Source organism: Letharia columbiana (genome assembly GCF_014066305.1).
Source record: "Letharia columbiana isolate WasteWater2 chromosome Unknown Sc0000052_s0, whole genome shotgun sequence".
In the NCBI taxonomy this organism is placed as follows: domain Eukaryota; kingdom Fungi; phylum Ascomycota; class Lecanoromycetes; order Lecanorales; family Parmeliaceae; genus Letharia; species Letharia columbiana.
The window spans coordinates 72,681-100,450 of NW_023501096.1; the positions used below are offsets into that span (position 1 = coordinate 72,681).

Consider the following 27,770-nt stretch of genomic DNA (forward strand, 5'->3'; position numbering starts at 1 on the left):
CTCTTGAGATCACTAGAAGTATTACTCTTCTCGTCACCTTTGGGTCGGTCAGGGAAGAATGGCGACATCCAAATGATTCGCAGGCCTGAATCTCGTGGTTTTTGAATTGGTGAGGGAGAGATGCCCCGTTTGTAGGCTCGAGAAGCTTCATGACGATTAGATGTTTGCATGGTAGAAACCATGAATAGTCCTATCAAGCAGTGCAAACGCCGCATTTGACTTTGCTGTGAAAAGCAATCTCACTATATGACCTAATATGGTAATATCCTCTCGAACAATCTCTCTCTGAAGCGGGTTCGTCGATCCGAGTAATCCTGACGGCAGCTCACCTCCACATCTGCCAGAGATGGTTCATACCGCACGCGCTTGCCCTCCTCAAAGACGATATTCGACGGTAAAAGCGCCAACCACATAAGTGATTGCATCACGATACTCCACGGCAAGGTTCTATATCTGCCTTGCAAAAGCTTCCATTGAACACTTCCGAGACGATATGTCCATGCCTGTCTCCCATAGAGCCTCTCAGTCCTCTTCCGGCGCTCGATCACCTTCCCATAGTCTGTATTGTCGCAAGTGCAGCTGCACTGAGATTGCTTGTCACCTTGGGAAGAGGTATTGTTATTGCATACTATCGTAATCGTGTTCGATACTGTAGGTGGATCGATTTGCCATGAGCGGTCAACGCACCCGAAAACGTTGATCGAGTCAGTGTAGAAGATCACGTCTAACCGGACAATGGCTTGACCTCGCTTCCGTCTCTGGATCGACTCAAATAGCTCGCGCACGGCTTCGCATCCGGGCGTTGGATGCATGAGGGCGATTTGGTCTTGTTGGAGCCTGTAGTGAAGAGTGAGGTGGCGGAGGTTTTGGAAGCGAGCGATGGCGCAGACGATGTTCAGCCCGTCTACGCATGATAATGGTGCATGTGAATACCGTGCATTTTTTTTCGTAGCTTTCTTATACGCTTGATCCCAGCTAGGGCTGTAACCGATGAAATCGCCGAGGTCGATGACCAGTCTCGATAGCAAAGGAAGGGTGCGACTCAAGAAGTCGAGGGCGGGCGCTGAGAGGTTGAAATGATATAAGGATCTATCAGGCAGGTATTCGAAACATTCGTAGGTATGTTCTACACTCAGGACTTGAGTGAATGTCCGCAGTCTATCTTGTCCCCGCAGTCCACTTTGACATTTGAGAGTTTTGAAATTGTCTGCTGTACTCAAGGTGACAACGGCTAGGCCCCCTAAGTCATCACCTCGTACAAGCTCTATGAACTCACACTTGAGTGGTTTAAACAAGTAGGGGCTAGCCAGGGCACGGCAAGTCCGAGATGCACAGGCCAGAGCTCGGACGCCGGAGATAGAATTCAAATGGATCTTGGAAAATTACTATAGCTCAGGAACTCACACTACCAGGCTTACCTCTTCAAGAATGGGCTCAAGTATTTCAGCTGGAAGGCTTCCCATAGTCGAAAGCTTCTTGTCAGCTGAAAGCTGGCAAAGCAGGTAATCGCTCCCTTGGTCAGATCCGACGTTAGATTTCGTTTTGGCAAGTACATAGAGTGAATGCAAAAAGGCAAATTGAGACAGTACAAAGATCCTAGTCGAGGTTCTAATCACCTACAAGATCTTGTCATCCGCATCCTCTTCCGGTCCTATCGAGGCTTCGTGAGCACAGACAGCGAGCATTAAAGCCGGCATGTTGAAGTAACATACCATTAGTACACAGGACATAGGGCTGACCAGGAGGGGGGATTCCAAAAGATGCGGTGTTCCTGTGGCAGGTATGCCTTTATTCGGAAGGAATGCAAGTGATCGCATGTCCCGAAGGAGTAGCAGCGAGTTCAATGGTAGCCCACAAAGTAGGCACGATGCGCTGACGTCTGTAGCACCATTCTCGCAGAAGCTTCAATTGGTCCGAATTAGATGGCCATGGAGTATACGACTCCAGCAGGCTCCAGTCGTTGATCTTTCGCTTTCCACACTTTGATTGGTGCGGCTGCCGGTGAACAGCGCCACAGCATCACGTGATGAGTGTTTGAACACTAGTGGCTTGGCACAATGAGGCTGTACGGACAGAAAATAAAAAGCACGCAACACCATTGTACCAGCGCCATTAGGAATCGAACCTAATCCGAACTAAATACCCCCAACAACACGGACAACTCGAGAATAAAGTACCTCAGTCCTGATGCTGGTCTTGGCACGCTCGCACCGTCCCTCTGTGAGCTGTTTGATGAGGAGTTGAGCCGACCTTGTGCCATTTCTAATTAGACTCCTCTAGAGCTAAGGCCCTGAACAATACGAACCGTCAAAGCAGATTAATCATGATATCACGACCTTCCAGGCTCGATAAGCTGCCCGTTGAGATCCTCCGCCTATGGCTTCGGTCGGAGCCTGCGATACTGTATTGGCATTGTCAAAGGTCATCAAATCCCTCCGTGCAGCTTGCAATGATCGTGTAATCTACAAAGCCATCATAGACCAGCACAATGAGAACACGGGTCCAAAATGGCGGCATCATCTCCCATTATCCTTGGAACACCCACCATCAACGTGGGCGCACTATGCACTGGCAGACTCCAAAGCAGCCTTAGACCACACTTTGAGCCTCGAGCCCGAACAACTGGTGTCCTGAGAGCCGCAGCTCATGGCGCATCACCGCAGGGTCCTCTCAGAGCAGGAGTCAAATCTGTCATCAGTAAACTCAACTTCTCAGTTCCCTTTCTCAATCTGCCCAATATGTTGACCTTGATCGACTTCTTCAAACCCACCAAAACAAATGCCACAGAATATAAGTTGACCTTTACCGACACCTTCAAACCCACTGAAGTGAAGGCCACAGACTGCATGCATGCGTTAGCTTTCTGCCTCGCATTGCAACTAATGTCCGAAAGATCAGCTGGCTATCTCGGGCCCCAGCGACCGACACAACTCCCTTCAGAACCATGGGCACGAACGCGGAGAGACCTGGCGCGTTACTTGAAGCAGCCGTTATACTTGACTGCCGATTACTCTAGCAGTTTCTCAGTCGATAATCCTAGGATGCTCAGGCAGAAGCGTGTCCATGCACTAGTGCGGTAGGCTTGGTTTCTGTAACACTTTGCGAGACTATTGAGCTTGGACGTGTGGCCGGCTGGACTGGCGGTCATTGAATAGTGTCAAAGGCCGAAGTGAGACTTTTCTTCTTGCAACATCTGCAACGACTGCGATTGCCTATTCCGACCAGCTGGACAGAATCTACTTATCTGATTTAAGACAATGTCTCTGTTAATTCCTTCCAGAAAAAAAAACGAGTCTTTGTTCCAGCACAACTTTCTCTTTCATCCAGAACCAAGCAACAAGACCCCCCCGCAACAATGCATTCATCCTCCCGCACAAAGAACCCACCGACAAGATCCCCAAACCACTCATCCCAAAACCAACTGCACCCACCCTCCTTTCCCCATCCCCTCTCAACTCCCCCCCCCCAAAAATGATCGCTGCATTTCTCCTCACCACCCTCACCGCCGCCACCGCCACCCTGCTCACAACAATGCACCACCTTCTCCTCGACCCCACCTCCCAACTCCGCACCCACACCCACCCCGCCCCCCGTGCTTCCGGACCCGTACCCGCGACCACCCCACAGACAATGCAACGTCACAGCGCCTGCAAGCAACCGGAGCACGAAAGGACGGTGCAGGCGATCGAGATGGCGGTCGAGGAAGCGAGGTTTCGGCGCCGGGGGGAGGAGTTGGGGTGGTCGGGGAGCCGGATGGGGATGGAGAGGGAGGCGTTTAGGGAGGGGTTGGTTGGGAGGGGTGGGTGGGTGGGGTGATGGTGGTGATGGTTGTGGTTGTGAGAGGGATGTTGGGGAGGGAGGGAGGTGGTGGTGGTGGTTGAGGGGGTGTGAATAGTGCTGATCACGAGGACAAGGATGCTTGCATTCGCAGCGGTGGGAGAGCTTGTCGTTTTCTATGGTGATGTGTATCTCGTCATTCATAACAGACGTTTCTTTGCGTTCCTTTGAGACGCTTTGAGACAAGGTTATATTCGTGACTGGGCAGTTCAGCCCGACCCAGACTCTAGATAATAAGACTCCAGACGATGCAATCAACATCATCCCCACAAGAGAACAAAGTGAACCCAGAAGCAGGACCCAAACTGTCAAAATCTATTATGCGTTCTTGTCGGTGAAGCTCTTACCACCCTGTCCACGCTTAATGAAGACCTGTCATGATTGCTATGCTTGCTCGTCATTAGAACCTTCCATACCCTTTTCACGCCTGCTGAAGCCCAACCGAATGCGTAGAGCGTACCGTTCGTCAAGCTACTGTCTGCCACCTGAACTCCGCCATAGTTTTCTGTGGCAGGTCAATCTTATCGCCGCGTCATCTCCAGCTGCTGCTTCGCAGCCGCAAGCTCTTGGTCTGACGGCAAGTTGACGATTATCAAGTAGAGCAGATTCTGAAAATATACATCAGCAAGACTGTGATAAATGTGAGAGACTACGAAGAGACATACGCTCTTCATCTTCCTTCCCTTTTTTCGTCCTTTGCCCTTCTTCCCTCGCTTTCCGCGTCGTCCGGATGGCTCACCGTTTTTCTCGCCTTTGGTGGATGGCTTGATCTTGCCTCCGGAGAACAGCGTGAGCCAGGAGCCTTGGAAGGCAGGATGGCTAGGGTCGGCGACTCTAGTTGCGAAATTCGGTCGTTGGTCTGCTGGGACTGCTAGGCTTGAGTTTGGATTTTGAGTTGCCTGCTGTAAGTTAGCCCATGAAAGAGGAGTGTTTGTCTAAAGTGACCGTCGACCGCAGAACGAAGAGACGATGACTTACATATTCCAATTGCGTTCGCTTGTCATAGTAGTTGGAGACAAATTTCGTGCTTCTCATGAATGCGTTCCTCTTCTCAATATCACCTGACTGGGCGACATCATCCAGTGCGGGAAACACCAGTGGTGCAGCCTCCGGCATCTCGAGCTCCCCTTGAGTCTCACCTGAGGCCGTTTTTCTGAAGAAATCATTCTCGTGAGCGCCGCGGTTTACGATTAGGCTAGAGGCATCCATCTGTTGCACATCCAGGGTCGTGTTCGCGTTCGGGTTGTACTTCATGATCATCGCATAGAGACCTCGCGGCTTGTATATTCTCTCGTTCATGTCATCCAGGAAACTGTTTGTCCTTTGTGACTCCTGATGTTTAATACATGCGCCGACAGCTATTGAGACCACCACTGAAGTGATCATGGCTGCTCCATGTGGTACACAGCCAATTATGCCAGCTCCAACGTAGACGACGTTCAAAAGTGGGGACGCTTTTGACGCTTCTTGCTGGACCTTCAAAAATGAAAGGAACCCTTCCTGGGGAATGCCGAATTCGGCGAGATCAGGAGCGTAGGCTCGAATGAAGCCTCGACCACTAGCTCCGGGCCTTCTTTGGGGAATGATAACTGGACATCGCAATTGAGGGGTGCTTCGTGGTGGAGGGGGGAATTTGGATAAGACGATCGCTCCAAGAGATTCGATGGTAGCTGTTGCGTCAAGAGCATACTTCTTCTTTGGTTCTTGGCCACTTAGTGACGCGACTGGAGGCTCGTCCGCGCCAGCAGCTTCATCAAGTGCCCAGTCTCGTTCGTCGTCTTCATCTGAACTATCATCGTCATCCTCAGCCTGTCCGTCGGCGATGCTCCTATCCCTGTGATCATCCACAGGAACTGCTTGGCCGCTGGCGATGAGGGCATTCGCTTTTTCGTCAGATACCTCAAAGACTGCCTGATTATAGCCAGGTGGCCCTTCGATGGGTATGTTGCGCGGTGTACTGGATAATTGGCCGTTTCCTTGACTGGATGGGGACCTCTGTAGCTGTTTTCGAGCAGCGATGGCTTCCGCGGCAAGCCCCACGCCGGAGCCGATAAGTTTAACAATCTTCCCCATCGCTAGCAGTTGCGTTGGAGAAGGAAGATGGCGTGTGAAGAGATTTTGGGGTCAGTTGGGGCGTTCAGTGCAAATGCAACGCTTGAATACAATGATCAACCATCATAACAAGAGCTGATGTGTTGAAGAAGTTTCTAGGTGCTAAGGGATAATATCATAATAGAGGAAAGAGATGAGGACAGCATGCTTTATAGGTATCCATCTGTCCATCAACACGGACTTGACATTGTGTCTGACATGTGAAATGGGGGCGCTTACGCGTTCATGCATGTTTCAGTCCTCGCTGCACAGCCTGTTGACAGGAGCTGAGGAGATAGATACTGAACCATTCACTGAGATTGGCTACAGCTGCTGACTAATCAACATCTTCTTGATTGGTCCGCACAGCATTCCCAACTGGGCTATTGCAGTGCCGATCAATGCTTGGCATTCTTGGCACACTCCATGGAGTAAACCATTCACGTCGAATGCCAAAATCCATGGCAGTTGGCGAAAGTCTTTTCGCCTTCCTATCTGACCAATGATGAGACTCAAGGCACAGCATTCGCAGGACAATCTTCCAATTCCGTTGATTCGAACAACTTTAGACATTAAAATTTTTGTTTGCAGGTGCTCTTAATATTGAGGTGTTGTAGGCAGTGTTCAACGATCAATTGCCCACTGTTTTGACAACTAGCCCCTCCAGGCACAAGAAGTGAGCGCCAGAGGGGTATCCCGCGGCCATTATGGGGACTCTCGCTATTACCAAGATGGTAATATGTTGGATCTGCAAAAAGACAGAAATTTGGCGCATGACACACATGATAAACTGCCCGCCGAAGGACCCTATGAATGCGACCATGCTGCCGAATGCAAGTACGGTGTTCAGACTCCAGTATTCTTCTTATTCAATTTATCTGCAAGAACAATAGCTTGCTGTATCCCCATCGATCGACCAATCCCCTGGAGAGTCCCAATAGCCCACTTTTGGACAGGCTCGGTGGCGATGTCGACGGAGCCCGCGAGATAGATTGCCCATGGCAGGCCGTAACCCCCGAGAGAACGGATCATCGGAGGGTCAGCTGAGTTTGACTTCAACGAATGGAGGGGAGTGACTACGCGACTATTGAAAGGTGACCAGGGGAAACTGTGGCCTGAGACCCCGCCAGATGTTGACTTCGTGGGCGAGTAGCCCAAATGCTGAGGCACACTGGCGATGATGTCGGATTGCACTTGGTACAAGGTACTGGTCGATGCCTGATATTGTGCTCTATACTGCTCGTTGGTGGAAAATGGTGGCCTAGAGGAATGGAGCTTCAAGAGTGTGTCTCGTATGATTTCTTGCAACATCAATCTGATGGCCCGCATTCCATTCCATACCGAAGCCGACATGTAATCATGATACATATGGTAGTAACCGGCGAAGATGACACCAGGATCAGCACTCGTGTAAACTGTCTCATACTCATAGACACATGAGGCATTGGCACAGATCGCAAGAGCAGCCTTGTCGATTTCGAGCGCCCTTGCGAGTATCTCTTGTGGGTTAGAGATGAGTCCACACCTCACATGCCCTCGGAAATTAGTGAGCATCATCATGGTCTCGTAATAGCGCCATGCTGGGTCGCTAAGATCAGCATGCCTGGTAATTTGGGCATTCAACGCCAGGATATGTTCTGGCAATGCCATTCCTACTTCCAGGCAGCTGACCGTGAGACTGGCCGTCACTTGCATGAACATACGAACTCCTCCTATACTAGCCAGTTGCTCCGGTCCTCGTACTTTGATGACGGCGGCGGCGCCATTGATATGATTTGTCCAAGCGCTCAGTGAGCGTTGGCGACCACTGGTCACGGTTTCGAAAACGCTCAGCAACATGATGGCTAGTAGGGTACTATCTTTCTTGACATCAACAGGAGATCCCAAAGCGGCATTGGTAAGTTTAATGGCAGACAGGTACCGCCTATGTGCCTTTTGACAATATTGGAGTCAGCATAAGCCTCTCCTTTAAAACAACACCTAAGGGCGCAACAAGATGGAAGAAGCCTTTTCGAGGCAGGAATGGAATAAATGAGACAGATTTAGGAAGTACAACGATCGGAAAGAAGCATAAAAGCTATGAGTAATGCAAGGTGAGTATTAAGATACGTCCAACTGAGCACGACGGGGGTTGGAAGCCTTCTTCCCGTCTCAGATATGTGGAACCTTAGACTAAAGGACCGAATCTGAAGGAGTCACTCAGAATCAACGCACCTCTTGTACGAGTTCAGGAGCATGAGCGGCGCTTGCCAGCGCAGCGAGTCCCACAGCTTTCATGCAATTCGAAAGATTATCGTCCATTCTGTAGCCTGCAGAATTGCCTGGACGCCTATCCATGTTGATGATATAATTAGTGACGAAGAAGCCAGTAGCCTTTTCGTCGATTGTGGGGGCCATCGAGTAATATGAGTTCGAGGGTGTTGGATTTGGACTATCATTCCGCCGTCCGAGGATGAGGGAGCTCTCTCTGTCGTGCTCCGGAAATGGTGATTGTGGTGGTGGTGGTGGTGTGGAAGATTTGAAGCCCGGGGAAGCCGATCTACTCTTGGAGGCAGCCTTTGCCTTGGCCTTCCTAACAACTTCTGTACTCTCGTTCCGGAACATCAAGTCTGACTGGTTTCGATAGCCTGGACACTCGCGCCTGGCTTTTGCGCATCTGATACATCCGCCAGGACGCTGGTCACACCGGACCTTCTTCTCTCGGCAAGTCTGACATCCTTTTGAGGGTGGTCCGCAGTAAACCATACCGGCGGCCGGCGGCTGGCAGCTCGGCAAAAAAAGGTAACAGTTGAAGGATACAGATCCTTAGGTTGCCGAATTCCGATTTCGAGGAGTGGACTTTTCGTTGGCGAGTGCTCGTCTCGACCTCGTTGCATTTGTCCACGGCCGATCAATGTAATGTGACTTGAGACCAAGGAGTGTGGTAAATCCGAAGGAAGCCAAGATCCGAGAATGCCACGTTTCTGAAAGCTTGAGGGGGGTAATCAAGATCACCAGATCAATCGCTTTGTGATTGACCGATGGCGACAGGAGGTACCCTCGAAGTATGTTGAATGCGGAGAGTATACCCTCAAGACAGTGCACATGCCGGGTAGCAGGTATTGAGGCAGTGACTGCCCGGGGGGGTCAAGTCACCATCGGTCAAATGAAGTTGAGACGTCTGCAGGATTCTCTACATTGGCTAAAGTTTGTTTCAGCTTTTCTACAGCTCAAGCACATCTCGAGATTGCGGTACCACAATCAAGTCGCACAGTAAAGCTCGTCCCGCTCAATTACAATTACAAACTTGCAGACTGTGAGTAAAAGTCTGAAGGTGGGCACAAAGGCGACGTGGCGCTAAACCCGCTGAGCACAAGCTCGGAACGCGGAGCCGGTTTTTAGCGGCAGCGCTTATTGACCTATTCGCCAAGACAAAAAGATCGCCCGCAATCTGTAGATCAACGAGTACTTGGGGCGTCGAGTAAAGGTCGCCTGCATCTGCCTCGTACAGATCCGCCTTTGCTAATTTTCGAGATGGCAGGTAGTGCCAACACTTTGCTTAAATTGCTCAGCTGTTGTGAGGAAAGAATGACTTCCTAGTACGTGAAATTGTCTCTGCAGAAGTGTCAGTCGATTCTCCTCGTTGGTGCTGCAAGAATCGCTTCAATCAGTGCCGGGTCTGAAGATGACATCCAACCTGAAACCATCATTGCGATGAAGGGACTTGGAGCCAATTTGCTTATTCACCAGGATGAGTGCGTCGACGCTCTCAAAGGTGGTGAGAACAGAATATCAAGCAAACTGATGATCACAGTCAAAATGAACGACATCGGTGCCGCTCGCGAATTGAAGAGTCCAATTTCGTGTGTTGCATCTTATTTGTTGGCCGTTGCCTGTAAAACCTGCCTCACATCTCAAGAGGCTAGTAGCAAACTGTACGACATGATGAATGTTGGAAGTATATTGCAAGCAGTCCCGGTCTCTCGCGAATAAATCTAGTAAGCTGGAGGAGCTGTTTCTGGCTATTGATATAGTATAGTGACCACGGTCTCTTTGATCGAGTTGCCTCAGAGGTCCGGACACATTTCGCCCACTTCTTTAGCGAAATTCCTGGACTTTTCAATGCTGAAAAGGCCCTCCAAACAGAATCCAACCCGCTGAACACATTGTTCCTTGATGTCAATTGCTGATGATGAAGTTTGGATGGCGCTTCTCCCGAACCGACCGAGGCTGCTGGCCAGGGTTTCTCAATCCTAAGCGCAATTCAGGCGGTGCAGAGCCCAGTGAGCCTTTTAGCATCCCGGACTACAGTACTAAGTGGATATCAGGAGAGCCAAATAGTTCACTGGAGGAATGTTTTGTACCTTCATTAAGAAGCATCTGCGCCAATGTCTTGTGGCCATCTCGTCGTAGTTGATAGCAACTGGGTTTGAGTCTTTGATGTTGGCGCCCGAAACGCTCGCGAGGCCTTCCTGGACCAAGAGCGTAGGCGTTGCTGCCTCGATGGTGTACTTGAAGGCGCTGAGTCGTGAACGAGAGGGGTGCTGAGGGACGCGAAAGCAGTCTTGTTTGCTGCGGTTCTGGAACATCGCACGGCCAACACGTGCAATTTTACCAAAAGTTCTAATATTGATAAAGAATCAGACTTACCAATTGCAAGCAAATCTGTCATCGCTACAAGATTGGAAAGCATGCTACCTCTTAGGAGCACAGATTGAAATGTGAATGGCCGCGTGGCTGATGGACTAGCACATGGTTCACGCGCTTTCAAAGAAGACATCTTACCAAGGGCTCGACGCTTGCAGTATGGACCTCTCCGAAGGTGAAGCCTTCAAGCGGGCAGTCAACACTGAGCTGTAAGACTCTTTGCGGCTTACCTTCTGGCCAAACGGCCGTCGTTATTTGCAACATCAAAGCTTGGGGCCTCAAAAACCCCTTTTCACTCTCCGGTAGATAGTAAGCACTCATAATTCCATATCGGAACTTTGAAGCTCATATTTGAATGCAAACTTGGGGTGACGGGCCCTGCCGAGACTCCCTGAGGCATCTTGTAGAAGGGATGAGGTTGAAAGGATTCGTGAGGGGAGACGCTGAACAAGACGATTTCGAAAGGTTTCATCAAGGATGTCTGGGTCAGGGGACTTGTTTCACAATGCAAGACATGTGGTCACAGCAAGATATGATGGCCATGTCAGAATAGTCAGAATATGATGACTGCATGTAACCTATAGAGTTGCTGGTACCAGTACCGACGGTAAAAACAGCAACCTTCGTTGCCGAGACAGCCCTTTTGATTCTAGGATATGAATGAGATAGACATGGAAGCTATGGGCAGAATTTTGTAGATAATGGAAACACTGCGCAGTGGGATGAGGATCATAAAGGTCCCAAGAACCTTAAAACATCCGTGCACTTCCAGCATCCCTGTCAACCACGTTTTTGAGCTTCGGTTGGGGGGCGCTAGCATGCCTTGGCGGCATCTCTCCAGCTTTCCAGCTTCCCTTCGAAGATAGATGCCCCCGTTGTTGCATCCTGAAGGCTGCCGCGCCGGCCAGCTCCTCTCATTATCTTTCAATTGCTTATCTGTCCCTTCAACGACTCCTCCATCTACCATATACAGCCACTTGAGACCTGTATTTCGCACCTGCTGTCTCTAACTGGCAACCCCCCTTCTCGGCGAGCGAACCATCCCCTAAACTTTGGACGAGTAAGCCGAATTGTCGGATTTTGGAACATATCACTCGTTCGCCGTCTCGGTAAAAATCTATCTTGGACCGAATCAGCAATTGCGACTCTGGTGATCTAGCCTGCATCTCGAGACAGGCGCCTTGGTTTCTGCGACCTTCCGAAGCCGGAGCCCAGGTACGGAGAACTACTCCCATCCGATGATAGCCAGTTGCACTCCTGCTGCAACATCTTGACTGACAACCATCATCCTTAGACACGTTCGGCGCCTAGGCTTCGACGCGCTTTCTTTTCAGCAAACCTCCCCAGCAAAACCGCGTTTTAGGTCTCATCGCTCGAAACATCTCCCCTCCTCCAATCTTACAAGCTGCCCCACTGCCGCTGGGTAGCAAACCTGTCTAATACTTTCCCACTACAACCAAGGATCGATGAAATACCAGTTTTGAGGGTTTCCAACATATCTAGCTACACTTCTTCCATACCGTCGTCAGTCTCATGTCACACGCCAAAAGGACTCCTCCAGGCCGGATGAATTGCGAAGGAGCAAGGATAGTATATAATCTTAATACCTCTCTTTTACAGGAAATCACATCCAATCGTCGCTGCAGGCAGCGGATGTGATGGGCCGGAGTCCCTTTCCCAGCGATCCGCAGCAGAACGGTGGCCACAGAAACGCACTTATACTACCATCTTCTATAAAGCCGGTGGAGCCTGCCCATGAAGACCCAATGGACATGACGCCCACTGCATCTGCCGTAATGGGGCCGCCTGGGCACAGCAGCCCTGAAATGGATACTGCGGGACCCTTGAGCAACGGCAATCACGGGGAGGCTACGCACATGCAGAATGGAACGACTGGCAATGGAATGAGTGCTGCCGCAGCAACATCGTCTCAACAGCCGAAAGTGGTCCAGACTGCTTTCATACATAAATTATACAGGTACATAACCTAAGCCTTTACCGACGGTCTACCTGCTGACGCGGACATAGTATGCTGGAGGACCCAACCATAGCGAACTTGATATCTTGGGCGCCTAATAACGAGAGCTTTGTCATGTCACCCTCTGCCGACTTCTCAAAAGTTCTTTCGTGAGTATCGAACTGCCACAAAACGGTACATCAAAGGCTGACAAGCTTGAGACAATACTTCAAGCATACCAACGTCTCATCATTTGTCCGGCAGCTCAATATGTACGGCTTTCACAAGGGTAGGTCTTCAAAGACAATGAATCAATGGCAGTGTCATTGCTGATAGGTTGCGCGCAGTGAGCGACGTATTTCACACAGGATCACCCGAATCTACGCTGTGGGAGTTCAAGCATGGCAATGGGAACTTCAAAAGAGGGGATCTCGCAGGTCTACGGGAGATAAAGAGGCGAGCATCGAGACACGCCTTGATCCATCGAGATTCCTTCTCGTCGCCCCACAAGGCAAGCGTTTCTCAGCCTGGGACGCCTGCTGAGCCCGTCGTGGACCCGGCGGAGCTTCGATTGCAAGGTCTTGAACATAGCATATTCGATTTGCATGCGAGGCTCTCGCGAACCGAGGAGAGCAATACCGCTCTTAGCGCCAAATGTCACGTCTTGAATGAAAGCCTGGTGAAGTGCCATCAGGTAAGTAGGTCATAACAGGAAGGAATTGACTATACTGAACCTTCGCAGTGGAGCCTTGACCTGTGTCATCTCATTACATCTATGATCCCAGATACAGACAATCCTGTCCGGCGTGACGGTAGGTCTCAATGGGTCTTCAAGCTCACTCCTCATACTGATCTGTCTCAGCAACTATCATGGAAAGAGACATCCTGAGGCAACTTGACATGGTACGCAGCTACGAAGACCCACACGAGTCATTACTCTCGGGCAGACAGCCCTACTTCTCAAACATGGCTCTCAACGCGGAGCCCTTGTCACCACGCCAAGTCGCCTCAGATGAGCGACGCCCCTCACTACACGCAGTTCCTCCTCGCCCACATGCGTTCAAACCCTACCAGCCCCAAGCTCCTCCTCCACATCCCTTGCCTGTGCCTGTGCCTGTCCCACAACGGCGATACGGTTCGATCGGAACCACAGGCGCGTTGCCCACTTACGTCCGACCGTTGCAGCCTCAAACACAGATACATCAACCATCCTCTCAGCATCCTCTCTCCATGGTCTCGGAACCTCCAGGTCCTAATATGGGACGTCGGCACACCTCCGCAGATATTAGGGTACCTGGGTGGCCTGGTCATGGCACCGATTCCCCTTTAGCATCAGGCCAATCATCCACACATTGGCCTTCATCGCCCACGCAAGTACCGATGACCAGCGACCAACATATACGAGATACGCTCGCATCCTATGAGCTGGGTGCACCTCGGAAATCCTTCAGCTCGCATCAAACCACACCACCATTGACAAGCAGTGATACGACCAACTCGACAGTCAGCATGGAAAGTCATTGGTCGAACTCTAACCCATTCGCCTCCAATCCCAACCCTTTCGCATCGAACCAAAATCCATTCGGTGGGTCGAAGTTCCAGCCCAGACATCAATTGGACTCGGCACCCCAGACGAGAAGAAGCAGTATGGCGAGCAACGTGCATAGTCTACTAAACCCAGCAGAAACCGCGGAGAGGGACGAGGATGAGGGAATGGGATTGGATGATCGGAAGAGGAAGAGGATGCAGTAGTTGTTGGTTTCTGTATATATGTTATGTGGTTGAGCTTTTTATGACGGCTGGAGGTTCTGGATGAACATGGGTAGGATTCGATTCTGGATGATGGATATCCATAATACGTTAGGGGATGAAGGCTTATATGTGAAGATGAGGATATCTACCATTGTTTAGAGCAGATTTGGTGGTGAGGCTTGACGAGGACGTACTTACGCAGCGTTGGAAATCTAGAATATGACATGATCGAGCCATTGTCTGTGACTTGTAGTCGAGTCGCCCGTCGTTGCCCTTATTGACGGTAGCAAGGTCCTCAAGAAGAACAGCTCGAGCTAAGACGCTGAAGCATGAGCTTTCCTTCTATTCCCAAGCTCCAGCTGGCGTCAGCATCCTAGTTCTCCATAGCCCTATCTTTCTTCCGACTCTTCTTCCGCCTCCTCAGCGATCGATCCGCCAGCACCTCATCTAGGTAATTACTCCCTCTCTTCGGCACCTCTTTAGCCCTCACATTCGACCCGTGCGCCGCCAGCTCCTCCGTCTCATCGTCGACACGACCAGATTCCTGCTCCTCCTCCCCCTCCTCCTCCTTGAGACGATGCTTCCTTGCACCGAGCTTCGACTTCCCCAACGACGAGCGCCCCCCTTCGTCCCCACTGTCCCAATCATGCTCTTCGCGCCTCGCTGGCGCAGCAGGACGTCGCTGGTTTGCCACGCCCACGGCACCCGCCCCACGCGCCCTCTTGCCCCGTGCCAGCTTCTTGACATGATCCTTCCCGAGCAACTGTTTCCGCAGCCTATCGTTCCCGGACATCTCCCCCCTCTCCACCACCACCCCATCCTCCCGCATCGTGGCGCCGAAACCCGTGAGTTCGGGCAGGGCGGTGCCACTCTCCGGCTCGTCGCTCTTCGTTTCCTCTCCTGGGTTTGTCGCGTTGAGGGACCCGTTTGCCGCGCGGGGGGGGTTCCATGATGCGATGGATCGGATTTTTTGGGCGACGGTGACGTTGACGCGGTTGTAGATTATGTTGCTTTCGGGGGGGGAGATGGGAGCCATTGAGGCGCTGGAGATGTTTGGTATCGTGGGGGAGGTGGGGGGGGGAGGGAAGATGCAGCGGTCTCGGCAGATCCTGCCAAGAAGAAGACACGAGATCTAATCTTACACGCCGCCTTAACGAAGGTGATGCTGGGTAAGATTAGCTCACCACTAGGGCGCGACACCCTTTCAGACTTCAGATTTGTTTTGTAATCTACATTCAACGACCGCATTCAGCTTCAGCGCCTCGAAAGATTCTTGACTATTACGATTTCCCTTTATCTCTGACTTCTGTCTTCCCCGCAATCACATAGACTCGAAATCTCGCCGTCATCGCCTTCTCTTTTTCCGATTATTCTTCTCTCATTCTCCCCTTCCTGCGTCTTTACGATCCGAAGTCAAGTATGCCCCAATATGATATGGGCAGGTCTTCGAGAGAAGAGTTCCTCAGATCTCCTCAGGCGTTCGGGGAATCGTACTAGTATCAAGCGTGTATGCCTCCGACCACCCCAATGAGACGGAAATGAAGGTTGCAGCCCCGGTCTCGAGCTGGGGGATGAGCGCCGGGACAAAGGTCCAAAGGAGAACTTGGCAAGGGAGAGCGAGGACTGTTTGTGGGCTCCGAGAAGCTTGGCAGGCTTGAACATACGCCAGAGCTCCGCGACGAGACCAAGCTCGTGCTCAAGACGCCAAGCAAGTTCCATCTGGCTGATCTACCTCAAGTCAACGGCCATTACTTGCGGATGTTCCCGCTGGGAAAGATGCTTAGTCTCAGTCTCGACCAGACTGTAGAGATGACAGAGGACACGGAGATCCCCTTGTCCCGGCCACTTGTGGTGGAGTCTCCCGTTGGTGGCGAAAGGTGGAATGGTTTGCCAAGCCAAGTTCCCAGCACGCCTGTAGAGCAACTGGACAGCGAGCTCGATGAAGCTGCGCTGATTAATGGACAGACTGTACGGATTGAACATCACAAGGATAAAGCATCCATTCTCGTTCCTACGCATGTGATCTCGTGAAAGAAAAAGAACTACCCTGTAACCCATGACATGAAGAATGCTTGGTTATCAAACCTGAGTTGGGCGAGTTGAAGTGCGGGCATACCTTGAATTTCGCATCGATACAAGGTGGAACCTTCGTCACACACTCTACTGTATCTTGTCTCGCTCCTGACCCTGGCGTCGGATTCTGGAGGACATTCTTTTCAATTTGCCTGAGGTCCCTACAGGCATCTTGTGGAAGCCTACGCCTGACGCGGTCTTGCTGGGAAAGTGACCAACTTCTACTATAGCAACACCTTGATAAGAAACTAATCTCTTGATTCGTCCAGAGCTCTGCTATCGACAATGGACAACAAGACCTCACTCAACGCCTGAGACTAGGAAAAAACTTCCAATTAGGTATCAAGCTCGAGACATTAACCTGGGAAAGGAGAGATTGTCGCCTCCTGTCAATGCTGGCTAAAGTTGCGAATACACTCGGCCTGCTCTCGCTCCAGCCCGCACCTTCCACCTTCTTGTAGACCTCACTTGGCAATACAGCCTCACGCTCAGGTTCATCTACTACCAACTGAGACCCAATCTGCATCTGGTTCAGAGACCCAAGTAATCCACCCTTGCTGAGTACCTGGGGATGGCTGAAACGTGCCGTCTAAGAGTAACGATTAGTGGACCTCCATGAAGCGATGGACAAAACGTACCTGGATTCGGTGTCTGTAGACAATATCTCTGCTGTTCCATCAGGGTGCTAAGGGCTGCAACCCTGCAGAAATGTCAACACGGGGTTTGTCTTCTAGGTGGGGTTGCCCTACGCGGCAGGGACGACAAGCGCCTTTGCCGAATTTCCCGAGCCTAGATTGTTGCGCCAAGCCGTCCAACCATCCGTCTCTGGGGTCTTGAAGGCTTGCAGTATTTTCTGAGTGCGGGTCTGAGATAATCCGCCATTGTTCAAGTTGCTCGGGCGGGTCTGTAGCAACTGCGTTTCACAGATTAGCCGACACTCGAAAAGTGAGATAGGAGCACTTACCGCGCGCTCATACTCATAATACGGGTCCTCTGCCACAGCAAGATCGACGACTGTCTTCGCATTCGAGGATTTCAGCCACGCTTCACCGTCATTCCAAAGTAATCGACACTTTCTGACAAGGGTGCCTCCAGGGGTTTTTGGTGAGTACCTCAAATTGTCATGTTCTTGTTGTACGAATCTAGTACGTCTTTAGGGCATTTCGATAACAAGAGTATAGGCGAACATAGGAGAAGCATCCTACCCAGGGCATAAACGAACAATGGAAGGCCTGTTCAGCGTAACGGGCGGTACAGTCACGTATGTTTTCAAAGTCCCCTGCTCGAAACAACCTTTAACGTTGTCTGGATCCTGAGCCATTACGACGTCCAAAGAGTCGTTGTCGATGTATGTATTTTTCTTTTCCATCTGGAGTATGCCCTTACTGGAGCAGCGCACGATCTGACTCATTGAGCCCGAAGTTAGTGCAAAGTCGAGCCGTAGAGCAAGCCTTGAAGCAAACTCACCGTGTCACCATTATTCAAGCCACTTTCAGGTATATATGTTCCGTTAGGGTCATATACTCCTGAGTGTAGAGAGGTTGTAACGCTTGCTGCGACGGCCTTAGTGGAATCGCGAACGATAGCAAAATTGACAAAAGGGTCAAAAAGGAGTCCAGCCGCCTCTCGCAGCCCCGCGTTCCCAGGTAGAGGATTTGTGGCTTTCAAGAGCAGCCCCATTTCCTGGGACTGAGCAAGAAGTCTGGCCGTAGTTTTCTCGATCTTGAACAGAACAAGGTCAGACATGGTGAAGGGATGTTCGTAAGGAAATTTTCCTATAATATAAACACAGTCCCTATGAATAATCAAGGCGCATTCCGATAGGCGGAGCACCAAGAAAAGACTTAGTGTACAATACAGCAACATCGTCGACGCTCACGAGGATAAAGCTGTAGAAGGAGAAGGGGTTGGAGGATGTGGAGGGAGAAGAAATAGATTTGCTTTTGATTGAAGTCATGGTGAAGATCAGCCTGCTTCCTTTATGAACTTGATTGAAAGCGCACTCTCGGATTGAACGTCTGAAATTGACGCAGGAGGTTTTACGCCGTCGCCCGTAATGCTGGTAGATGCCGACACGAGGCCCAACACGAGGCAAAATACAAAAGTACCAAGGTTGGCCCGAGTATACGATTGTTTTTCGCTCGGTTGGTGTACGTTCGGGCCAATCAATGGGGGGGGGGCCTATGCGCGACCCATACCCCTCAATTTCGCGAAGGCGTGAGTTTATGAGGTAAAATTGCCGCTTGTTTTGAAACACGCGCAGTAAAGTTACTTTACAACAGTATGTTGCTTTAATTCGTTCATTCGTACCTAATCCGTACTTTAATTGGCGGTAATTCCATCCAACAAAGCACTAGAAAGCGTTACAATTGTTGGCGCTAAGAAACTCGCACGAATTTCCTATATCGGATATATTTAATCTTATCTACCTTAGCCTAATGTACATACGGTTGACCCCTAAATTTCTCATCCTCGGTCTTGACTTCCTATCGATTATCAGCTAAGGCTTGATGAAGTATTTATCAATATTCAATCTGCAACGCTTTTGAAGAATCTTAAATATAGGATTATGTTTAATTATCTACAGATAGATAAAGCTTAGTATCTTTAATGTAAGGTAGAGATCGTGTTGTTACACTTCCGAGGTTCGTGGCGGTATGCTAATACTACAGCGTCAGGTACTTATGGCTGAGCGGTCCTTTGCCCGCAGCGTCCCTCTGAGCCTAGTATGACACAGCCTCTTTCTCCCGTGTTCCCCTCTAACATGAAGCAACAACAATGCTGCCTAGCTTTGCGAGTGAAAATGAGTGGCCGCGGGGAAGAACACGATGGAAAACTCAAATGATGTTCGTATTCCGAAGGCACAGCCTGGTATTCATCGCGAACTTCATTTGCAATCTCCTCGAGCCTTGTTTCACGCTCTTTCCAGTATTAATATGTTTCCATGAAGCTTTTTGGGTCCATCTGTTCAGCACCCAGACATTATTACTGCAATTCCTGCTCGTCTCGGTACACCCGTCGCCTCCTCCCATATCCTCTTCTCCCACCGATTACCACTTCTCCTTACAGAGTTCTCGAAGTTGCTTCTGCCATTCACCATAATGCGTTGCACGAGTTACCTCGTGCTTTTCTGCTATGCCTTGGCATTCTCCCCCGCCTTGGCATTGCCACAAGCCACGCCATTGCCGCAGAAAAGAGGCATTGGGAACTCAACCGTTCGCGCCAATATCTTCGCCAATGCCACTGCCCATGGCCTCGGAAATAGTACTACGAGTGTGGGTAAATTCGGGATCAAAGCGGAAGCTGGAGGGGGAACTATCACTATGGATCTGGGACCGCTCTCAGTTTTCACGCAGACAACAGTAAGCAAGCAAAGCCTGGTATCGCCTCCGTCTAACCGGCAATAGACTGGCCTAGCGACCCCTACTGGTACTGGCTATATCATCTATCCAACCGATTATAATCAGCTTCCAGCAATACCACCAGATGGGATTCGCGTCGTCTTCGGTGAATTAACGCAACAAGATCTGTTGACAAAGTTCAAGGCAGTATGCGACGCGAGCAATCCCAGTGATCCGGCATGTATCGAAGGTCTCGCAGAAATTCTCGATCAACAAGCGCCTGATCTTCAAAAACGCTTCCTGCCTGCATTACCTGTAATTGCAGTAGTACTTGCTGCCGAAGCTTTGGTGTCAGCCGTACTCGCAGAGTTGTACCTCGATTCTGGACCGAATCCCATGCCCGTAGCCCAGGTACACTATCCATCAAGTGTGCTGGCCAGCGTGGCAGCCGTATCATCGGCGACCGGCGCATCCGTTATCTTAGTAGAAACCACCCCGGGTGACAAACAGGCCATAACCATCAGCACGACCGAGCTAACGTCATTCAACCCGTCCCCTACAGCCTCGGCTTCTTCTGCGTATGTAACCTTAACGTCGAGAGAGACAGATCCTCCTCCAATGTGTGTATGATAACACAGCTGACTGGGTGTCTAGCGGGACTGCGTTACTGACCTCCGACTCCTCCAACCATTTCGTGTTCCAGATTCAAAGCACAGATATGCCGGCTCTTCAGAGTGCCGAGACCGCCACGGCAAGCTCGGCACCCGCTTGCACCATCGGTACATCACCGTTGATTGAGAGAGACGATACTGATGTGTACGAAGAGACTTTGTGTCTGGCCGATGAGCTTATGTACAACGCTGATGGTCTCATGAACCCAAATGGCCTTATAAGTACTTTCCGGACGCAGATTGTAGAAATCGCCGGCCAGTTGGTGCCAGACTTCGACCCCATCTTCCAAGACCTGAGAGTGGCAGGAGCGTTCGCATTGTTCCTGGCCGCGAGCGACACACTCCTCCCCATACTGTTCCCTGGTCTAATTCAAACAGGATGGCTCGTGGCCGGGTTCATTGCTTTCAGTCTCGCCATGCTACCATTTGCTTCAAACACCCAAGGTAAGCTTCGAACAGAGAGCGGTATTACTCAAATCGTTCTCCAAGTCACCAAGGGGAAATCCAACTCTCAGCCGATCTGCCCCCCCAGCGAACAGCCTTACGACTGCGCATCTGTTCTGTGCGCGGGCAACGCCGACAATATCTGCACCGGTCCCTGGTTGAATACCTGTCCGTGTGTCACATGCCCATCCGTACAGAATATGGTGAAGTCTTGCCATCCTCTTTGCTCGCAGAAAATTCATGCTGACTGCATACTAGCCATCTTGCGATGATTGTAACAGTGCTGACACTACTACCGGCAAGTGCGCAACGGTAAATGTGAGTACGATACCTCGCAATAAAGGGGCATTGAGATAACGTTTGAGAACAGCCGGGCTGCTCCTGCTACGTTGACACGACGCAGAATTCCAATTTCCAGGATCTTACCTTCAACCAGCAAGCTCTTCAGATATGGAACTCACTCGCATCGTGGTCATCCCGCACATCGGTCCCTTATATGGAAGGGGTGACGTGTAGACCTGATAACTACTGGTACTCACAATGCCAATATCCGAGCACATCAGCCGGCTCCGCATTTGGAGCAAACTCGGATTTCGAGAGTTGTCTGACAAGCTTTTCAACCCCAGGCAATCCGCAATCCATTAATTACAATCAACTCCCGAATCCGACTATGCCCACGGATCTGATGATGGGACCAGGGTCATTGAACGTGACCATGATATGTCCGACTAATAAAAACACAGTGGAACTCGTTATCAATGTCGCCTACGCGCCTGGCTGCATCTCACTGGCCTCTAGCGGCAAAAGTAACATCCTGGATCCAGTTGGTGATGGTTCGATTAACGGCTTGGATGTACTGAGAGGAAGTTGGTACGGCTGTGAGTTATCAAAGGTCCCTTACCCGTCTTAAGCTAACCACTTGGCAGGCCTGAACATGATCGCGTCGTACGACCCCAATGCAAAAGCGATTGACATGGTCCCCGGAAGCGCAGGCCAGGGATACCAAGTCTCAAGCCTTCCCGCCCCCGGAAATCTTTACCCTGGCGCCAGCAACGCGGGAGTAGGAGGTTGGAATCAAGTCGGATGCCTCATCTATGACGTGATGCCCAGCAAGAACAACCCTAATATCTCCGTGAATGCTGGCTCGAGCAATCTCGATTTCCAAGCAGCAAATTGGGACCAATACCAGACAGATTGGCCGACGCTTGCCAATACCTACTACGAGAACGGTGGCTATTACTGCAAACAACCCTACATACTGTATTACTACGCACCTAGTCCCTGCGAGGCATTCCCCTGCCCTCTTGGCAATTCCAAGTATGATTCGAATTCTGTTCATTGTCTCATACAGACTTAGCTGTATCTCATCAGCCAGCCCACTGGGAGCAAGGTTAAGGCGGCGCTGCGGTAGGATTCGGGAGTTTTATAGCTATCAAGCCAAACTAGAGTGCATTTCAATATAATATCCTTACAACCATGGTAGTAGTCCAAATGAGTGGCCGCACTATTTGATCTCTATGTACAATTCGTACCAATAATCAGACAGGACGGCGGCAAGACCCTTGAAATCGGCAATCGGCGGATGTGAGATGGTCATGCATCCCAGACCGGCATGGCCGACCGAAGAGCGATCTTCTAGATCCCGAGTCATGAGCAAGGAGCGTCGAGGAGGGAGAGGTAGTTGTAGCCTGACGCCTAATTCAGGAAGACTCCGTGGACATCCGTCCGGTGTGCGCCGTGGGCCGTATGAAACGGCCAGTAATGGGGGTAGGCATGCGCTGCTGCTCTGCAAAGCCCTGGCATACTGCCAAATCCAGTCCGGCTTCCCGCCAACACGTAACCAGATTTCAGAATTGTCGTTCCACTCCAACGGTCTTGTTATCTCTGCTCTCGATGTGCAGACCCCCTTTTCCTCAACCATATACGTAAAGACCTCGTCCCTGTCCCGTCTGAAACATCGCTTCCGGCAACCGAACCAAAGCTCGAATATCCTTACGGACTATTTTCTCCCTCGGCCCATGAGGCTTTATCCCGTATGCCAGAGAACAGCCCGGAAAATGCGCATCATGCCCTAAGATAAACCTACGTTGAGCTGGCGTCGTCTGGAATACTTGCGGGTGTGCACTTGTGGCTGATTTGGCCCCCGACTCAGTGGCGAGCGCGCCTCGGCTGGAAAAGGCTCAAGCTAATCTTCAAGGCGTCTTCGATGGCCCGATTTGTTTTCCCCAACCTGGGGGGCTTTGCGGCAAAGACCACCAGTTGATTGTTGTGCCAAAGGAGCCGAGTACACGGCAGAAGCTGGGCTTTATTTCGGTTGCCATGCTCCATACAGCCTCCAGCGATTGCCCAGCACAACCTCTCGGTACGATATAGATAAGGAGCGGCTATAGGGTCAAGATGTAGGCTTTTTCACTCATTGCCTTCCCGCCAGCGGGGCACCATTGCTAATGCAAGCTCTTTACAAGGTCATCTCAAGAGGTTCTATCTCTCGCCTGCAATAACAAAGACAATGATATCCATCGATTCGTTCTACTCCTAGAGTACTAGCGGTGAGACCCACGGCCTTTACGACCGAAGATCTGAGGACACTGGAATCACCATATGCGCCACCACGACTGATCCGCCTCAAACCCAGCAGGCTTGCGTTGCAACCTCCAAACCCACCATTGAACACGGAGACCAACCAGCTGGTCAAGACGGCTCTCGACCACCCGAAATTAGCGACTAGACCGCATAAACGAGTAAGTGAGTTGAAGGAAAAGATTAAATATGAGGGAGTGAAGGCATATCGGCAGCCAAATCATGAACCAATCCCACAATCGGAGTGGAAAGAAGTATCGAGCATTCAAGCAACCTCGGTTCGAACCTCGTGAGTCTCCTCCTTTGCCGAGATTCTAGAGACTTTGCCAAATTTCTCTCCCACCGCTTCTCCAAGGTCTTTGTGCTGAGCCTTGACTTTCTCAACTTTCGTATTCAACAGGGTTTGGTCTTCCACGGTGCCATAGACTAGCGCCTTTGCCGAAGAGCAACTCCATTTCATCGATTCCCGGGATAAGTCAGGGACACTTAGATGGCAGCGCCGAAACTTAGTACACGGAATATGATAAACAATTTCTACGAGATATCTTTCAGTGAGGAGATAAAGAAGCCGATGGCGAAGTCAAAAAGGTAGAGCCATACTCTACTCTACCAGTCGCACGTATCTCAAGCGACCACAGTTCGACAGTGTATAGCAATAGAACCCAAGGTCATAAGATGTAAGCAAAAGGCTAACCTGCACACCTTGAAATTAGAAATCTGATGATGCTTTCACAACGAAGAACCCTAACAGAAAATTTTTGCGTAGTAAATTGAAAATTTCGATAACACTATTATATTGTTCCGCAAAATCTAATTCATAAAGAGGGCATTCGTTGAGTTATTCCAGCTGACAAGGTGAAGAGATTTCTTGGTGTGTGCAGGCTTTTCTGTCACCCGCGTGGGTGGGGGGTTCAAGCACCCCAGACAACCTTAAAAGCGGCAGCCGTCGTGCCAAGCCCGGAGCTATCTTGACCTCCAACTTCGAAAAGGGCTTTTAAATCCATCTCAATTCACGACTGTATAGAAGCCCCTGCTCCCTAGGCGCTTGTCAGGATGTTCAAGCTCGCTCGCAGTAGGCCTTTGGCTGCTGCTTTGAGAGCTGCTACCAAGGTATGCAGTCCTCAAAGCCATCTCCGCGATGAAAGCTTCAACTAAACAATCAACAGCAGAACACGCCTGCCAGGAGCTCAGCTATGCAGCAGAAACGATTCCTTTCCATCCATGAATACCTCTCCGCAAACCTCCTGAAGACGTATGGCATTGGGGTACCAAAGGGAGAGGTTGCCCGCTCGGCGGCGGAGGCAGAGTCGATTGCTAAGAAGATTGGTATGAGCGAGCTACAAAAAGAAGTATAAGGAGCCTGGCTGAGACAATTACAGGCGGAGATGACATGGTCATAAAGGCACAAGTCCTGGCTGGTGGGCGGGGAAAGGGCACCTTCGATAATGGACTGAAGGGTGGTGTGAGGGTCATCTACTCGTGCGACACACTTTCTCTCCCGTCCCTACCAGATGTACGCTCTTTCTGACCTACTTTGCCCACTATTCGTAGACCAACCGAAGCCAAAATGTTCGCCGACCAAATGATCGGCCACAAGCTCATGACCAAGCAAACCGGCGCTGCAGGCCGCCTCTGCAACGCCGTCTACATATGCGAACGGAAATTCGCCCGCCGGGAGTTCTACCTGGCCATTGTCATGGACCGCCAATCGCAAGCCCCTGTCATAATCGCCTCCTCTCAAGGTGGCATGGATATCGAGACCGTCGCCAAAGAATCTCCAGACGCAATCATCACTACAAACATCAATATACACGAGGGGGTCACGGATGATATTGCCCGCAATATCGCCTCCGATTTGGGATTCTCGGAACAGTGCATTGAAGATGCTAAGAGTACGATCCAGAAGCTTTACAAGGTGTTTATGGAGAAGGATGCGACGCAGATCGAGATCAATCCGCTGAGCGAGACGAGTGATCATCAGGTGTTGGCTATGGATGCGAAGTTGACCTTTGATGACAATGCCGATTTTAGGCAGAAAGAAGTCTTTTCGTGGAGGGATAAGACGCAAGAGGATGCGGATGAGGTGAAGGCCGCTGAGTCTGGACTCAACTTCATCAAGCTGGATGGAGATATTGGATGCCTAGGTACATGTCCCCACCTCAACTTTTGCGCCCCTACTGATAAGATTTAGTCAATGGCGCTGGCCTTGCAATGGCCACAATGGACATCATCAAGCTGAACGGCGGCTCCCCAGCCAACTTCCTCGACGTTGGTGGAGGCGCAACGCCTCAAGCAATTAAGCAAGCTTTCGACCTCATCACCAGCGATCCCAAAGTTACAGCCATCTTCGTCAACATCTTTGGCGGAATCGTCAGATGTGATGCCATTGCTCAAGGCTTGATTAGCGTGGTGGAAAGTATGAATCTACGGACGCCGATAGTGGCGAGGTTGCAAGGAACGAATATGGAGTTGGCGGCGAAATTGATCAACGAGAGCGGATTGAAGATTTTCTCGATTGAGGATCTGCAGTCGGCGGCGGAGAAGAGCGTGCAGTTTTCGAAGGTGGTGAAGATGGCGAGGGATATCGATGGTAAGCATCATTCGTTAATCAACATCATCTACGATATGTCATTTGCTAACAAGCTTACTTGCAGTTGGCGTTGAATTCAATCTCGGTCTATAGGTTCTGCTGCAAGCAAGTGTTTCCACGCATTCCGCTGCCTGCAGGGGTTTTGAGTGTCAGTCTTACTTTTCCATCCCCTATCTATACCTACAACCCCACATATCTTGAGCTTTCCGTGCCTTACCGCAACACGTTTTGCAATAGGGTGAGCATTTTCAATTGACTATGATGATCTTGCATTCCCTCAATCCAAACTACCTGTCTTTGGCGTTTTCTTCGAGTCCGACTCAGTCTCTTCATCTCCAAAGTCGTGCTTTTCTGCTGCCGACGAGGATGCCTTCTCCTCTCCCCAATGCTTCAGCCCAGCACTCAATCTGGCAATGAGATCCTTGTTTTGCGCCTCCTCCTCAAAACTAACCCTCTCCGTCTCCCAACCCAACCACGACTCCGCTCGCGCTCCCTCCTCTGCGTCCAGCAGACCGGCACTGACATCAATGAGATCGGGCCTGCTGTCGGAATGCCAGAACACCGTGGCGCCGCATTTGCCGCAGAATTCGCGATGGACCCCTTCGGAGCTATCATACCGTTTCAGGGTGCCGGCGCCGAAGTCGAGACTTTTGCCGCCGGGTTGCCGGATGTTGGCCTTGGGTACGAAAGCCCAGGCTTGGATGTCGAAGCCGGATGCGAGGCGGCATTCATTACAGGCACACGTGCCGCCCAGGTATTTCGTGCCGTTTTCGCGAAGCCACCAAACCGCATCGTCTCTCGAACTGTCTTGTTCCGGTGCCGGAGGTCCGACAATGTCACCCCGAGGTGCAGTCAGATCGGCGGAAGATCCGTCTGGGCGCGTGATCTTGAACCTCACACCCTTGCAATGGCAATAGGCTTGCAGCTCTCCAGCTCTCTCACCGCGTGCCCGGAAGCCCTCTTTCCACCCCGCGTCCAACTTCCGGCCACCTGTCGAAAAGCCCTCCCAAGCATCGACGTCGGGGACCCAATCGCTCAGTCCGCCGTCCTTGGAATCCGCCACGAAAATGTGATTCTTCAACCGGACCACACCCTCCGCTTCCCCGAGGACCCCGGTGCAGAGATCCCGGTCTTCGGTGCCCGTATCCTCGACGTAGACATTGGCGCCGCAGTTGCCACAGAAGAAGCGGAACACGGTCTTGGACGCTTTATAGAACTCGAGAGGGCCGTTGACCTGGAACTCGGCGCCTTGGGGGAGAGTAGCGTAGGAGTTACACAGTAGGCCCGACTGATGCCGGCAGGTGGTGCAGTGGCAGAGGGTCAAAGGCAACGGCAAGGCGCGGTCGTGGGCTTTGAAGGAGCCGGTTACTTGCCGGCAGGCGCAGGAGAAGTGTACGGTGCGGATGTCTTTGGCTTCGGACATGATTGGGGATGGGAGGGGTGTGAGGGGTCGATCAAGCCTGGGCTTTTTTTTACGTGTATCGAAGTGCGTTGCTATGAAGTGGGAGGAGAGGACCGTTACCTCCACGGTCGAGACGGGCGGCCGTTCTATTTATCCAAGGTATCTTACTGTAGGCAGACAGGTGGAGTGACTTTGACGTAACCCTGACCGCTAGCACTAGCGTGGTGTTTCCGCCGAGGTCGCTGCTTTTAGAGTGGTTGTGGGCATGGGTGATGCTGTATCTTTGAAGGTAGAATCACTAGGCAGAATGAGAGAAGATTCTTGACAACGAGCAGAATTGATGGGCCGTGGATAAGGTGGCAAGGATGCAATGGTATGGCAGGGGCGGGGAAAGAATCCCGAGGCC

General features: G+C 51.0%; 10 protein-coding genes across 10 annotated transcripts; 3 read left to right on the forward strand and 7 right to left on the reverse strand.

The window, feature by feature from the left end:
- Window positions 1-251: 251 nt before the first annotated feature.
- HO173_010707 (uncharacterized protein) lies at window positions 252-1,463 on the reverse strand (the record flags this gene model as incomplete). Its single annotated transcript, XM_037312592.1, has 2 exons — window positions 252-1,373; window positions 1,419-1,463. The coding sequence occupies 2 exons, from the start codon at window positions 1,461-1,463 to the stop codon at window positions 252-254; spliced, it is 1,167 nt and encodes a 388-aa protein (XP_037160440.1).
- Window positions 1,464-4,358: 2,895 nt separating this feature from the next.
- On the reverse strand, window positions 4,359-5,910 carry HO173_010708 (uncharacterized protein; the record flags this gene model as incomplete). The annotated part of the gene is made up of 3 exons (XM_037312593.1): window positions 4,359-4,445; window positions 4,503-4,736; window positions 4,816-5,910. The coding sequence occupies 3 exons, from the start codon at window positions 5,908-5,910 to the stop codon at window positions 4,359-4,361; spliced, it is 1,416 nt and encodes a 471-aa protein (XP_037160441.1).
- An 864-nt stretch (window positions 5,911-6,774) lies between these two features.
- HO173_010709 (uncharacterized protein) lies at window positions 6,775-8,673 on the reverse strand (the record flags this gene model as incomplete). Its single annotated transcript, XM_037312594.1, has 2 exons — window positions 6,775-7,860; window positions 8,143-8,673. 2 exons carry the CDS (start codon window positions 8,671-8,673, stop codon window positions 6,775-6,777), a joined length of 1,617 nt encoding a protein of 538 aa, XP_037160442.1.
- Window positions 8,674-12,320: 3,647 nt separating this feature from the next.
- HO173_010710 (uncharacterized protein) lies at window positions 12,321-14,263 on the forward strand (the record flags this gene model as incomplete). Its single annotated transcript, XM_037312595.1, has 6 exons — window positions 12,321-12,532; window positions 12,583-12,681; window positions 12,733-12,800; window positions 12,859-13,205; window positions 13,254-13,323; window positions 13,374-14,263. The coding sequence occupies 6 exons, from the start codon at window positions 12,321-12,323 to the stop codon at window positions 14,261-14,263; spliced, it is 1,686 nt and encodes a 561-aa protein (XP_037160443.1).
- Window positions 14,264-14,636: 373 nt separating this feature from the next.
- On the reverse strand, window positions 14,637-15,299 carry HO173_010711 (uncharacterized protein; the record flags this gene model as incomplete). Its single annotated transcript, XM_037312596.1, has 1 exon — window positions 14,637-15,299. One exon carries the CDS (start codon window positions 15,297-15,299, stop codon window positions 14,637-14,639), a length of 663 nt encoding a protein of 220 aa, XP_037160444.1.
- A 1,531-nt stretch (window positions 15,300-16,830) lies between these two features.
- HO173_010712 (uncharacterized protein) lies at window positions 16,831-18,082 on the reverse strand (the record flags this gene model as incomplete). Its single annotated transcript, XM_037312597.1, has 6 exons — window positions 16,831-16,925; window positions 16,975-17,036; window positions 17,086-17,249; window positions 17,301-17,478; window positions 17,542-17,738; window positions 17,804-18,082. 6 exons carry the CDS (start codon window positions 18,080-18,082, stop codon window positions 16,831-16,833), a joined length of 975 nt encoding a protein of 324 aa, XP_037160445.1.
- A 1,032-nt stretch (window positions 18,083-19,114) lies between these two features.
- Window positions 19,115-22,149, forward strand: HO173_010713 (uncharacterized protein; the record flags this gene model as incomplete). The annotated part of the gene is made up of 7 exons (XM_037312598.1): window positions 19,115-19,182; window positions 19,287-19,698; window positions 19,744-20,255; window positions 20,332-20,995; window positions 21,051-21,110; window positions 21,163-21,670; window positions 21,719-22,149. 7 exons carry the CDS (start codon window positions 19,115-19,117, stop codon window positions 22,147-22,149), a joined length of 2,655 nt encoding a protein of 884 aa, XP_037160446.1.
- Window positions 22,150-23,637: 1,488 nt separating this feature from the next.
- Window positions 23,638-23,832, reverse strand: HO173_010714 (uncharacterized protein; the record flags this gene model as incomplete). The annotated part of the gene is made up of 1 exon (XM_037312599.1): window positions 23,638-23,832. The coding sequence occupies one exon, from the start codon at window positions 23,830-23,832 to the stop codon at window positions 23,638-23,640; it is 195 nt and encodes a 64-aa protein (XP_037160447.1).
- Window positions 23,833-24,425: 593 nt separating this feature from the next.
- Window positions 24,426-26,055, forward strand: HO173_010715 (uncharacterized protein; the record flags this gene model as incomplete). Its single annotated transcript, XM_037312600.1, has 6 exons — window positions 24,426-24,482; window positions 24,539-24,698; window positions 24,752-24,851; window positions 24,924-25,516; window positions 25,564-25,962; window positions 26,027-26,055. 6 exons carry the CDS (start codon window positions 24,426-24,428, stop codon window positions 26,053-26,055), a joined length of 1,338 nt encoding a protein of 445 aa, XP_037160448.1.
- A 184-nt stretch (window positions 26,056-26,239) lies between these two features.
- On the reverse strand, window positions 26,240-27,385 carry HO173_010716 (uncharacterized protein; the record flags this gene model as incomplete). The annotated part of the gene is made up of 1 exon (XM_037312601.1): window positions 26,240-27,385. The coding sequence occupies one exon, from the start codon at window positions 27,383-27,385 to the stop codon at window positions 26,240-26,242; it is 1,146 nt and encodes a 381-aa protein (XP_037160449.1).
- Between the last annotated feature and the right edge of the window lie 385 nt (window positions 27,386-27,770).